At 38.1% G+C, this 14,071-nt stretch overlaps 1 protein-coding gene across 1 annotated transcript in view; it reads left to right on the forward strand.

The window, feature by feature from the left end:
- The window catches only part of MORC1 (MORC family CW-type zinc finger 1), a 175,100-nt gene that overhangs the window by 48,888 nt on the left and 112,141 nt on the right, over positions 1 to 14,071 (forward strand). The window contains exon 9 of the mRNA XM_036744120.1: positions 12,482 to 12,561. Within this exon, the coding sequence (XP_036600015.1) occupies positions 12,482 to 12,561 (80 nt within the window). The remainder of the gene's footprint in view (positions 1 to 12,481; positions 12,562 to 14,071) is intronic.

A 14,071-nucleotide genomic window follows, 5' to 3' on the forward strand; every position in this document is an offset into this window, starting at 1 on the left:
GGAGGTCTCTAGCAGCATCTCAGGGCTGTTGCACTCACTGTTTTTATCTTTTACTTGGAGGAGGATTTGGAAAGCACGTTTCTCCAATTTATGGATAGCAAGGAGCTGAAAGAGATTGCTATTATGTTACATGATAGAATCAGGGCTCAAGGCCAAACTCAAAACAATCAAACTTCACAGGAATACTTAAAAAGCCTGCTTTTAGACTTTTAAAAATTCATTTAACAATAGCATTTATAAGGGACTTTAAGGTATACCTTTTACAAACAATGCATTTGAACTCTTGACAATATTGTCACATGGATAGCATAAGCACTACTACCCCAGGGAAAACTAAGGCTTAGAAAATTCGAGACTTGCCCACGATCACTAACATCCGAGCTAGACTTAAACTCATTACTTCTGACTCCATACTTCTTTTATTTTTAGCTATAATTTTAATGTAACATTTATGTATTGATTAGTGGCACCCATTTCTGGCAACTAGGTGGCTCAGTGGGCAGAGTGACAGGCCTGGAGTAGGAAGACTTATTTTTCTGAGTTCAAATGTGGCTTTAAACATTTGCTAGCTGTGCGACTTTGGGCAAATCACTTAAGCACTTCTAACTTCGTTCTCCTCATCTGTTAAATGAAGGTGCTGGGCTGTATGACCTCCAGTTAGATTTTTCTCTTAATATCCTTTCATTCCCCCAGTTCTGTGAGTCTTTGCTACTGTTCACATTTAGCTGTATATGCGATAAAGAAGAAAAATTGTTTCTTTGTGATTTTTGTGGGAGGGAACAGAAACTATCAGCACTTTCTCCCTTTTACCTTTTTAAAGCAATCAGACTTACATGGGTTTTAGTAGAAGAAGCAAAAGTATTCATTTTAGCCCGTACAATTTCCATTTGAGAGAACTTGATTGTGTCATTGAGAAAGAAAGTTATTTGTTCATTTATTGTTTAAGGGTGCTTTGAGAAATGGCAGCCAATGTATATAATTCAGGCGACTTCAAGTCTTCACATGGTTCCCCAATTGGCCAGTAACACCAGAATGAGCTCTTAATCATATATAATTAGCTTAGCTGTGCTCTCTAAGTCACCCGTAACACCATCATCTTCTTGATCTATAATTAAGGAATTTTCTATACTGTCATCTTGAGTCAGTTTTTTTCAGTGTTTAGGTTTGCTTCTGTGTTTTGGCATGTATAAGTATGAGAGAGAGAGAGAGAGAGAGAGAGAGAGAGAGAGAGAGAGAGAGAGAGAGAGAGAGAGAGATTTGTGTTAACTTGTCACTGGGAAAACCTAAAATAATTTTGGAAAATGAGTCTTTGGGAAACTATTGTGTGTATCCCATAGATTAGGTTGGCAGAAAGAAAGATCTTAGTTTGATTTCCGGATCTGCTACTGATTCCCCTACCCTTAAGTGAGTCATTTAACCTTTTTATTTTGCCATCCATAGGCTGGCAAAAATAATCCTGACCAATTTCATACAGGTGTTGAAAGGAATAGTTTACAGAAGCTTGGAGCATATAAAGATGAAAGATGCTAAGAATGTTGCAGGGAAGAGGTAATAGTAGCCTCTCTTTTTCCTTTTGGCTCTGAAATAGCCGCCTTTGTGAGTGCTATATATAGTTAAGCATGAACAGTAGTTAAGAGCTCTTGATCACAAGTTATTTTTAGTCTCCTTTTAAAAACAAAAATTTGCAGTTATGTTTTGCTTTTCCCCGCTCTGCCTGGGTTCCCAACTGAAAGATCAAGAAACTTTTATTCAATCTTAGTCCATTTTTGTTAACTATTAGAAGCTAAGATTTGGTCTTTCCAGATTTTTGAAAATTTCCTGATTGAAACAGCCCTATTATATCAATTGTATTTGTAATTCTGGGTTGGATGTGTGATGAGAGGTGGAACAAGGCCGAGTTTTAGAGGGAGAGGAAAGGAAGTTCGAATGAGAAGCAAGGGGTCTGGAATTATATGGTTCAGAGACATATGCACCTAGGAGAAAGAGATAAACCAGTAGGGCAGGAGAAGAAGTCACATTCCTATACCAACAGAATGGAGGGATGGAGGGACCCAGATCATTTCACAGACTTGCACTGACTCTTCAGTGGTGGCAAGAGGAATGGGATCTGAGAAAAAGAGAGAAAGGAATATCAGATGGGTTCTATGAAGGAATTTCAAGTCAACAAGCATTTATTAAATGCTTTCTATGTGCCAGTCATAAGCACTGGTAATAAAAATAAAACAGAGTCCCTGCCCTCAAGATGCTTACATTCTAATGGAGGATGACAAGCCATAAAAGGGAGCTGAAAAGGCTGGGTGAGATGCAGTAGAGCAGAGAAGTTGAAGGTCTCGTGACAAGGGCATGGTAGAGAAAATTCTGTTTAGTCAGCAGTGCAGTACAACCTGGAGGAGAGTGGAGACCTGTTTGCCCTGGGCCTTCTTAAAATGGAGGTTCCTGGAGGAACCAGATAATCGGGGGAAGAGATCTAAGTGGTGGAAGGTACTTCCAATCTTCCAGTGTGAGAAATAGTGAGGTGGCAGGGGCAAGAGTTGAGAGGTAAGGTAATTGGGGTAGGGGGTGAGGGGGTAGAGTGAGCTTCCAGGGTGAAGAGGTTTCAATGGCATGGTAAACAAGGTCCTGTGGAGATGGGTCAACAGTACAACCCAGAGATAGATGGGAACCTAAGAGAATATAGAGCAACAGGCAAGTTTGAGACAAGACAAAACAGGAATGTGCCCAAGGTGCATTATGGCTGACTTTTTTTTTCTCATATTGATGCCACAAATGCATATATCACATTTATTTATGATATTTCTTAGTGCCTTTGGATGCATGGTAAAACCAGTTCCACCAGTACTTTTATTTACGTCCCCAAGGAGAACATGCAAGTCATCCTTTCAATTAGTGGCACTTATGATGAGAATGTTAAGGCTGATAAAGTTCAGTTCCTCCAGTGGCATGTCTCCTTGTTGGTCATTGGATCACATGTAGACTACCATCAGCTAAGTTAAGGTTTATAAAAAATCTACAAACCACAGTGTGGGGGAGTTATCCATGATGATGGAATCACAAGAGCAGAACTATATGTCTGTCTGTCTCTCTATCCATACATATTATACACACACGTATGCATATACATACATACACATATATCCATATGTATTAGTTGGTTTTTCTATCACAGTTTCTGTATATTTTATAGGTATATCTAGTTATCTATATATTTATGTACATATTTACATATATATGTCAGAATGGTATATACAAATATTAAGTAAATATATATACATGTATATGCATGTGCATAATTGTGTATATATATGTGCATCGTGTGTGTGTGTATATTTGTGATTTCATCAGTATGGGTAATTTTCAGGGCAGAAGTTCTCTTCACTGATAAGGATCTGTAACTCATCTTTAATTCTTATAGGATCCAAGGGGCCATTGAGAAGTTAAATGATTTATTCAGGGTCACATGGCTACCAGGTATCAAAGGCAGGACTTGAAAACAAGGCCACATTGCTCTCCACTAAACCATGCTGCCTTTCTAGTAAATATAATTTAATATTATATAGAAATAGTGTCAATAAGAACAGAACTATAGGAACAAGGTTGATTAGAAGGGAAAGTGCTCCTTGAGTTATTTGACCATGATTTAATTTCACAGATAAATAGTAGATTTATCACATTGAGCCTATGAAAGTCCTCAAGTTCTAGTGAATATCCTTTGTCCTAAAACTTGAATTTTCAGACCTGTATCATTTGAAATCAGGTTATCTGACCAGCACAATATTAGTGGCAGGGTGATATATGTGTTTATGTGTGTCATATTAATCACTAATAAAAAGAATCATCATGGTTTGTATCACATATTTTTATGTATGGAATCCAAGTCAGACTATAATGAATCTTTGGATAATTTCATAGATCTTAAATCTGAAAGGACTACAAAGTTGTTCAAAGTTATGCAATTTTAACTTCATGTATAATTGATATCATATTGCTTGGCTTCTTAATGGGTGGAGGAGGGGCTAGAGGGAAGGCAAGAATTTGGAACTCAAAATTAAAAGTAGGTGTTTAAGAAATAAACATAATTTAAAAAACAAAGTATGCAATTTCATAGTGATTTTCAATTAATTTCAAATGAAATAGCTTAGCAATGTAATTTTAACTGACTAGTTTAAACTAGTGTCATTATCTGAAACATAGATACATATTTACATAGTACATAAAACTTATACTGTTTGGAACTCAGGAATTATTCCAGCTGGTGAGTTCTGAATGTAGTGTTAACTGACTCACCTCTCTAACCATAGTAGAGGGATCATTAAAAAGTATGGCTTCACTATGAGGCCAAGTCCAGCCATTCATTTTGGGGCCTTTTATTTTCATTCAGTGCAAAAGAAGAATACAAGAAAAACTTCTCTATCATCTGTACTCCCACCATACTGCCTGTGCTCAGTCCTATCATCCTCATCCATCCCCACCCCTAGATCTGCGTCACCAATATTGGAGTCTATCTTTGGGTTCCATGGTGCTGATAGAAGAGCTTTTGCCTTATCTTGTCTCGAACTGTGCCTCGCTCCACTTTCTGGCCATCTCCATGGGATGCCTCAGGATGTGCCTCCCCATGTCCAGCTCCTCCTAGTGTTATCTTTCTCTTAGCATTAGAAAGGAAGCACCTGGAGGTCAGAAGCTGTCTTGCTCGCTTTTCTTTCTAGCATTCAGCGCAGAACCTAGCACTTAGGAAGTACTTAATCGATGTTAAGTCGTTTATCTGTCTTTCTGCCATCTCTCTATCTGTGCCTGTCATCTGTCATCTGTATAATCTATTATTTATCTATTGTGTCTATCACCCATGTATTATCTATCAATCTCTTTTTGTCTATGGGTCTACAATTTCTATATGGTTATATCTTTGAATTCATGATTATATCTTTCCAAGAACCGACCTAGCTAAGTATGAACTCACCATCAAGCTCATCTCAGTAAGAATAATAGTTAATAATAATAATAGTTAACATTTATATAATACTTACTGTGTACCAGCACTTTACAGTAACCAGATCGGCCACTAAGAAATAAATCCCTTGGCCATGACTGCATGAAACAAAGAAAAATATCTAATGGCTTACCATCTTTTATCCCCCTTCACATTGGCAGTGATGGTGACAGAAAGGGGGGCAGAAGATAATAAGGGAAAATGGTAGTTTTTAATACCCTCTCTTTAATATTAGCTCCTCTAAATGTGTTCTGACTAAAAAACAGATATACTACTATCTCTTCTTGCCATAAATGAAACCAGGCAACAAAAGGAGTTGCAGCTAATTGAAAGGATGGTTCACAGGTCTTTTATGGAGAGACAAATAAAGAAGTTGGTGGAGTTAGTTTTATCATGCTTTCAAAGGCAACAAGAAAAATCATTTTATGGGACATTTGGTCATCTTATATTGCAGCTTATATTGCTCAGGATACGTACTTGTAAAGCTACTATCATGAAAATAATTGCAACTTCTTTTCTAACATCCATGGCAGAGGATATGGAAGTAAGTACGTTTTATAAAGAATTAGATAAGACCTTCCAGTAAGTAAAAAATATACTTTGATAATTAGGATTCTAACACAAAGGTAGGCACAGGTGAAGAAAATTAAATTGTGTTGTGGAAAATGTGATTTGGGAGTGGGGCATTAAAAAGATCAAGACTTATCAAATCTACATCATGGATATTTTCTTCGAGAAAAGATTTAAAGGTATTATATTGCTTGCCTTCTCAATGTGTGGGGAAGGGGTGAAAGGGAAGGAGAGATTTGGAACTTAAAATTTTTAAAAAATAAATAATTTTTTAAACCTCATAAAATATATGGGATTACCAAGGGGAAAAAGAAGAATTGAAGAGCACTGGAGTGAACCAAGAAACACCACAAAAATTAAATCTTTTCTAATTTAACTGAAAAGAAATGACTTGTTACTGACATGCAAGGCATTCCTGAATTAGCAGTATATGTTATCATTCCGCTGACTTGTCAGAACAAAGGTCCAAATTAATAAAAGACTAGAAGAAGGAATGAAAATGAGAAAACACTTTGGCACATGCAATTAAAACAATTCTTATGTGGACTGTATATACCAGTAATTGATGTCTAAAAATAGGATGTGGATGGAGGAATGGACATTGACAGTGATTATAACAATTCGATACAAAAATGTAACCTACCAAATCAATTACCGTAGCAAGAAAATCAAAAGAGTCTAAAAACTACCTCACACAGCACAAACTTAATTTTTAAGTGGAGAGAGAGGGCAGTCAAGGGCAACACCACTTTAGAATACTAAATTGTTCGTTAAAATCTTAGGGAGAAAGGTGTTGGAAGAGTATGAGTAGTGTTGCTTAATAAAATAGTGAGAAGCACCAGAAGAAAGAATAAATTTTAAGGAAGCTTATCAAGAGACCCAGCTATATAGTGTCATCCCAAGGGTACTTAAGAATGAAACTGTAAGGACAACAAACATGAAAGAAGGAAAAGAACTGAAAAATTTTTTTGTAAGAAACCTTTTTCAACTTAAAAAGCTTAAATCCTACCCCAGACACTTCCTGGCTGTGTGACCCTATGTAAATAACTAGTCTTGCTTTTCTCATCTGTAAAATGGAAACAGTAATAACCCCTACCTCTCAAGGTGGTTGTGAAGATCGTAATATGTGGAAAATGCTTCACAAATCTTAAAGCACTATGTAGATTTTGGCTGCTATCACTGTTGTTATTATTATTTCACACTTCTGCCTGAGTTATTTCCTAATGTACCACTCTGATCTTGAAACTCTATTGATCTTGAGTCTCCTTATTCGTAAAACTGGTTTACTCATACCCACGCTGCCTATCCCACAGGGGTGTTGGGAGAATAACATGAGATATGACATATAAAATATTTTAAAACATTAAAGTAAAAAAAATCAATGATTGTTACATCTAACTATAATTATAATGTTATTTAATGGTGAAATGTGGTCTAATTATAACTAGGAATATGCCTTTGCACCCTGCCCTATTGGGATCGTAAGAGAAAAAGACCAATTCGTGGATCAAGAGCATAGGTGTGGAGCTAAAAGGGCCCTCAGAAGCCACCTAGTCCCCCTTCCTCATTTTTCCTGTGAGGAAACAGTTTCAAGAAAGTTAAGTGATTTGCCTAAGGTCACACAGTAGAAAACCTCAGAAACTCCACCGTGACCCATTGACAGCCTCCTTCTGGCATAACCATAGTTGAATTTCCAACCCCTTTTGTGTTCACTTTGGAGTAGCAATAGGGAGTCTCTCCATTTTCTTACCCCCAGATCATAACGTTATTTCAGCAGTTATTTTCTTAGGTTAGAGGCCAGACATTTAACTTATCTCTCCTTAGGCAAGTCTTTTCAGGTTGCTGAATCTGAGGGGAATTGACAGAATGTAAACTGCTTGAGGACAGGCTCAGTTTTTCATTTTCTTTGTATCCTGAAATGGCATAGAATTTCGCATGTTGTAGGCACTTAAACATCCTTTGGATTTAATGATTCTTGCCCACAAAGCCAGGGTTAAAACGGTCCACAGATGTAGCAGATGTTCAGAAAGTTCTGGACCTAAACCTGGAGTTTAAATTTGTTTTTGAGCAAGGACCCCTCTTTTAAGTGCAGAGAGGATCTAAATGATCACTAGAATCTACATGACCTCTTACAGTATTCCCTGGATTGGGGGCTAGGGCTATTTTCACAGATCTACCTCCAGGCATCACTGGGGAAGAAGAAGCTAGTGATGTAGGAATTCATTTCCCTTTTACACCACCTGTAAAGCCAGGCCCTGCTTAGGCAAATAGATTAAACCGGCTCATTTTAAGATCCATTGCTCTTTCCAGAGCCTTTGACACCTACTGGGTCAAATCCCCTCCTTTTCATAAATGAATGAATGAAAACACTTTAAAAATGCATTAAGTGCCCCCCCCCCCAGAGTACCTGTCTCTAAGGGCTGTTGTGACGATCAGATGAGGTAATATTGTAAAGCACTTTGTAAACCATAAAAGTGTTATGTAAATACTCTCTCTTACTACTACTAACAGAATTTATTGTAGGGGGGTGGCACAGTAGATGGGCAATTAGGTGGGTAGAGCGCCAGGCCTGGAGTCAGGAAGACTCATCTTGGTGAATTCAAATCCACTTGCTACCTGGGTGACCCTGGACAAATCACTTAATCCTGTTTGCCTTAGTTTCCTCATCTGTAAAATGAGCTAGAGAAGGAAATGGCAAACCACTCCAGTGTCTTTGCCAAGAAAACCCCGAATGAGGTCATGAAGAGTCAGACATGACTGAAATGAATGAACAACAACCAGTGTTTTTATACTGGTTTTGTGCCTTCTGCCTCTTTACATAATTATTACGTCCTAAGTATTGCACATTGGTAGAAGGGGTTTCCTTACAGGGAGTTTCCTATAATGAAATCATGGCAGTAGACCGAAACAAAAGTGTCACACATAACAGACACACATCAGCTTCGTATGGGTAAAGCGAGCGAGGTCCTGAATATCTTACGTGCCCTGGTAGAGTTACAAGTCAGTAACTGTTCTCTATGTTTAGTTTAGAGCAATATTTTATTAGCGATCATTCCAGGGCCTGCTTGATCCCATCAGAAACACTCAAGCTGGAAAATTGCCTTTCTCATGAGCAATAAAGTTAAGGATGTGTTTTAAGTGTTATAAAGTGATATATATTACTGCAGGTGTCTGAGCAGTTGTGTTGGAAATAATTGTTTGGGGACTGGAAGAAGCAGTTTACAAAATGAGGATGATACCTTCAAAGGAGATTCTAAGTATTGACAAGAAGTACTGATAATGGAACAGTTGCCCAGAACATTCTCTTTTGTGAAGACAATTATCCTGCTTTGTATTTGCTTGTAAATATGTTTGTGTGGGCAGAGATTTCCAGATATTTCGGGCTGGCTCAACACCTTCATGTGCGTGTTCTTGTTCTCTCTCTCTCTCTCTCTCTCTCTCTCTCTCTCTCTTCCCCTGCCCTCCCCTCACTCCCTCCTTCTTTCTTTTCCTCCTTTCTCTCTCTCTCTCTTTCTTCCCTCCCTTTTTCCCTTTTCACCTCTCCTTCCTTATGAACTCTTCTAAAATTGTTTTTAAAAATAATTGTTTTCATTGATTGTAAGGGCAAGCAAAGTGGTTCTTTTTTACTGTTTTTTTCTTTTGGAGTGCTTCTCAGCACTAAGGCAATCAAGTGCCTTTGATTGAGTCTTGCCTTTGTTTGTAGGAAGGCCCACATCCTTTTGCTAATTAGGTCATGAGAGGTATGAAGCCCTTGAGAGGTGTGAAGCCCTTGGACCCTGAAAAAGGGTATATATACCCACAGGATAGCCATTGAATTCAGAATCCAGAACTTTTGGAACTGCAGGAGAAGAGGTTTTGCTTGGGGGCTTACTCATGGGAAGAGTGTTTGTGTGATTTGGCCAGACGAGACTCTGGGTAGCCATTAAGGAGCCGCCAGGCTTTGAAAACCCAGATGTTGCTGCCTCTCTCTCCGGTAACTATGTATGTATAGCTTTGGTCAGACAGCTAGAAGCCTGTCTGTTGATTTGTGTTATTTGCCATGTTTATATTTTCTCTGTTTGTAATTTCTGTTTGTGTTTTGTCTGAAGTTCAGGGTGCTGACTTTTTCCCCTGAACTAAGTAAATGATACATGTATTTTTAATTAAAGTGAGATTGTAAACCCCTTAAAGTTGCTTTCCTTAGAAAAGCTGATCAAAGAACGTGTGCTAGCAGCCCTCCTGTGTGCTGGTGTTGTTGGCCTTACAGCTCCACAGCATCTGCAAGCACCATTGTTGTTACATTGAAGTCTTCTGTTTCTAACTTTATTAAAGCTAGCCCAAATAGCCCTTCCCCTCTCCTTCCAAAGGAACCATTCTATATAACAAATAGTATTTTTGAAGAGGAAAAAAATATCAGCACAACTGATCACTACATTGCAAATGATTGAAAATATATGCAATGCATAACACCTGTGGACCTCCCACCTTTATGTAGGGTTGAATTGTGGGTGTCCTGTTTCTTCATTTCAGTCCTCATAATTTTGTTACATTCATTTTTTATTCTTTTTTAGTGTTTCGTTGTTCTTTCCATTTATGTTGTATTTTCTTGGCTCTGCTTACTTCACTTTGTATAAATTCATACAAATCTTTCCATGCTCCTCTGTAGTCATCACATGCATCATTCCTTATAGCACAGTTATATCCTATTACATTCTTGTGTGACAGTTTGGCAGCCATCCCCCAGCTAAACACACCAGCTCTTAGAAGGGGAACTATCTTCTCTTTAATTATCAAGTAGACATTCTCAGAAATGTATATTAACTTCAGTGAGCTGCCAGGTGATGCAGTAATAGAATATTGGACACATAATCAGTGATAACTGAGTTCAAAACCCACCCTGGGTAAGTCACTTACATTATCTGAGCCTCAGTTTCCTCATCTATAAATGGGGATAATTATAGCACCTACCCTTCCCCCACTTCTAGGGTTGTTATGTGAGGATCAAATGAGTTTATATATGTAAGGTACTTAACAAGCCTTAAAGTGATATATAAATACTAGCTATTACAGTATTAACTCTAAGGAATTTATATACCAAATACAGGGTGTTCTGAAGGTTACCCTGAATGAGTAAATTACAGAGACTTGAAAAAAAACCGTAATTCAAATAGGATATAGATTAAACAAAACTAAGAAAACAATATGCAAAACAGTCACAAAAATGTATAGGAAAACATCATTGAAAGATGTTAGAATTCAGATCATGCACTGACCAATCTTCCCTCCAGAAAACTGATGACAGAATATACCTTCGTTTGGTAGACAGGTGCCAAAGGAGACCTAGGCCATTGGACATGGTCAGTGTGTGACATTGCTTTGCTTGACTTTGCTTCTTTGCTACAGGGGAGGACTCCATTTGGTGGTTGGGACAGGGTTTTTTGGGAAGAGACAGTCATGTTTTTAAAAACTAAAAACACCAATAAAACAAAGTATCATAGTGCCTGATTTACAAGGATGGAATTTTTAGACACCTGGAAGAATCTGACTTAGTGATTACAAACGTCCATACCTATAGTGTATAATCACATTTAGGTGTGTTTGATTACTAGGATACATTCCTGTCTGTCAGAAGTGTTTTAAATGCATGGCTGGAGGCAAAGGACTGGCTAGGAATGTACAATCACACTGAGAAGTATTCTTAAATGCTATCAGTCAATCAGTAAGGATTTATTAAGCACCTAATATGAGCCAGTCATTGTTCTGTGTTCTGGGGATATGAGGACAAGAAATACACCCTCCTTTCAAGGAGCCTACATTCAACTGGGAAGATGAGAAATACCCATAAAAATGCATAGCACAACATTTGTCATCGTTGTAGATAAACTGAATAAATACAGGGTATCCCAAAAATCTTGGGGCATTTTTAAGCTTTGCTAGCTCAACTATGGGGTAGCTAGGTGGCACAGTGGATAGCACAGTGGGCTTGGAATTAAGAAGCCCAGCTTGGTGAGTTCAAATCTGGCTTCAGACACTTACTAGTTATGTGACCCTAGATGAGTCACTGGAGAAGGAAATGGCAAACTGCTTGAGTGTCTTTGCCAAGAAAACCCCAAAATGGGGTCACAAGGAATCACAACAGCAAACAAAAAGCTTAAATACAAATTTAATAGCTTAAATACAAAGCTTTAATAGCCTAAAAGTACAGTAAGATTTTCAGCATATGTAGTCAAAGTAGCTAAATAAACAATAATTTGGGAGGAGGGAGGACGGTTGGAGAGATCATGATGTTCTTGAGTTGCATCTTTGGTTTTTTTTTATTTTTTGGAGGGGGGAAGGAAGGCAGGGCAATTGGGTTTAAGTGACTTGCCCAAGGTCACACAGCTAGTAAGCATGTCAAGTGCCTGAGGTTGGATTTGAACTCAGGTCCTCCTGACTCCAGGGCCGGTGCTCTATTCACTGCACCACCTAGCTGCCCCTTGAGTTGCATCTTAAAGGAAGAGAGGAACCGTGGAGGTAAAGAGAGGGTATATACCAAGCGTATGGGGCAACGATGGCAAAAGCACAACAGTGGGTTATGGAGTATCTTGTGTGAGGACCAGAGTTAAGGCCAATTTGTCTGGATTACAGAGTGAGAGAGGGGGCGTAATGTCCCACCAGCCTCGGAAGGTAAGTAGAGGCCCCATTGTGAAGGGCTTCAAAATCTAAGTAGTAGAGTTTACATTTTTGTTTTAGAAGCAAGAAGCAAGAGTCACATGGTCAGATCTGTGCTTTGGGAAAATTACCTTGACAGCAGTGTGTGGGATGGACTGAAGCAGTGAGAGACTTGAGGTGGGGAGATCAATCAGTAGGCTGTTGCCATAGACTAGGCAAGAGATAATGAGGGTCTGAACTAAAAGTCATATGCTTTTAAAAGCCTAAAATAATTGTACATTTATTTTGCCTTTCCAGAAAGTATCTTTATGTCACCTCTTCTTTCAAAGGAGCATCAAAAAATGAAGTAAAAAAGGCAGAGGTGGCAGTAAAAATTGGTATGTGATCATCTTTGTGATATGCCTTTTTCCTACTATTCCCTCCTTGCCCCCTGCCCTTTCTTTTTATCTTTGATTTAGTTTAACTATGATTTCCTGGGGCAGGGTTTCACAGCTGCAATTTCATCAGTGCAGATTGGTAACTCATCTGTAACTTTCAGTCTTTGAATAAATGGATGGATGGATGGATGGATGGATGGATGGATGGATGAGGAATGAATGAACGAAGCATTTATTAAGTATTTACTATGTGCAAAGCACTGTACTGGGTGCTGGTAAGACAGTACTGCTCTGTTAGAGAGTTGCATAGGGCATTGAAACTTTAAGTGACATATCTATCTATACATACACACACAAATACATATATACATGTATACACATAAGTCACTTAAAGTTTATATGTACGTACATGTATATACATATACACACTTGTATATACAGATACACGCATGTATACATGTATATATGTGTGAATGTATGTGTATGTATATACGTGTTATGTGAGACTCTCCACATATATAGATGACATATGTATACACACATATATACATATATATGAGACTATATATGTATATATGAGACAATATAAGTATATATCTATATGCATGTATATGTGTATACACACGTATATGTATGTATCCATGGAAGGACTAAGACCATCCATATTCTCTTAACCACATGATGCATTGAGAGCTTTAAGTGACTTTCCCATTGTCTCAAGTAACACACACATACATACATACTATATACACACATATGTATATGTTTATATATGTGATAACCACACATATATATGATAATCAAAGGAAAGACTTGAACCTATGTCAATTTTCTTAAAAGTGATTTTCCTAGAAATTCTTTGCTTATTTATAAATGAAGTATGATCCTGGGCATATTCAGTACCTTCATGTCTTTATTAAAAATGTCTCTGTAGATAAGAATCTAAACAAGGTCTTCTACAGAAAGAGAATATAGATTAAAAAAACCTTTCAGAGGGAAGCCCTGCCTCATAAGTTCATGCTTTCCATGTGGATGGGTGGGTCCAGCTTGTCCCCACAGGGGACAATCTAGAGAGATAATTGTTACCAGTAGACCAGGAGTAGAAAAGGCCGTCCCATAATAGAGTAGTCGTGCAGAGTTAGACAAGGGGTTTACCTCTTCTATTAGTATATGTATACTTCTGCCCTGTCAATGGTCACTCCCCGCTCCTCCACCCCTTTCCTGCCCAAGGATGAACCTGGGAAGCATGTCTTAGGAAATGGAAAGAATGAGAGTCAGATTTTGATCCTTATGCAAATATTATAATAACTAACCAATAAACAATATAAGTGCTTTTCATACACTATCTCATTGGATCTTCAAAATAACCCTATTAGATAGGTGCTGTTATTATCCCCATTTTATAAAGCAGGAAGTCAAGGCTGGGCCCCAGAGCCACTAAAAATCTGGGGTAGTATTTGAACCCCAATTTCTCTAATACCCAAGTGCAGTGTTCAATCCACTATTCCCT

This window comes from Trichosurus vulpecula, chromosome 2, assembly GCF_011100635.1.
Source record: "Trichosurus vulpecula isolate mTriVul1 chromosome 2, mTriVul1.pri, whole genome shotgun sequence".
In the NCBI taxonomy this organism is placed as follows: Eukaryota; Metazoa; Chordata; class Mammalia; order Diprotodontia; family Phalangeridae; genus Trichosurus; species Trichosurus vulpecula.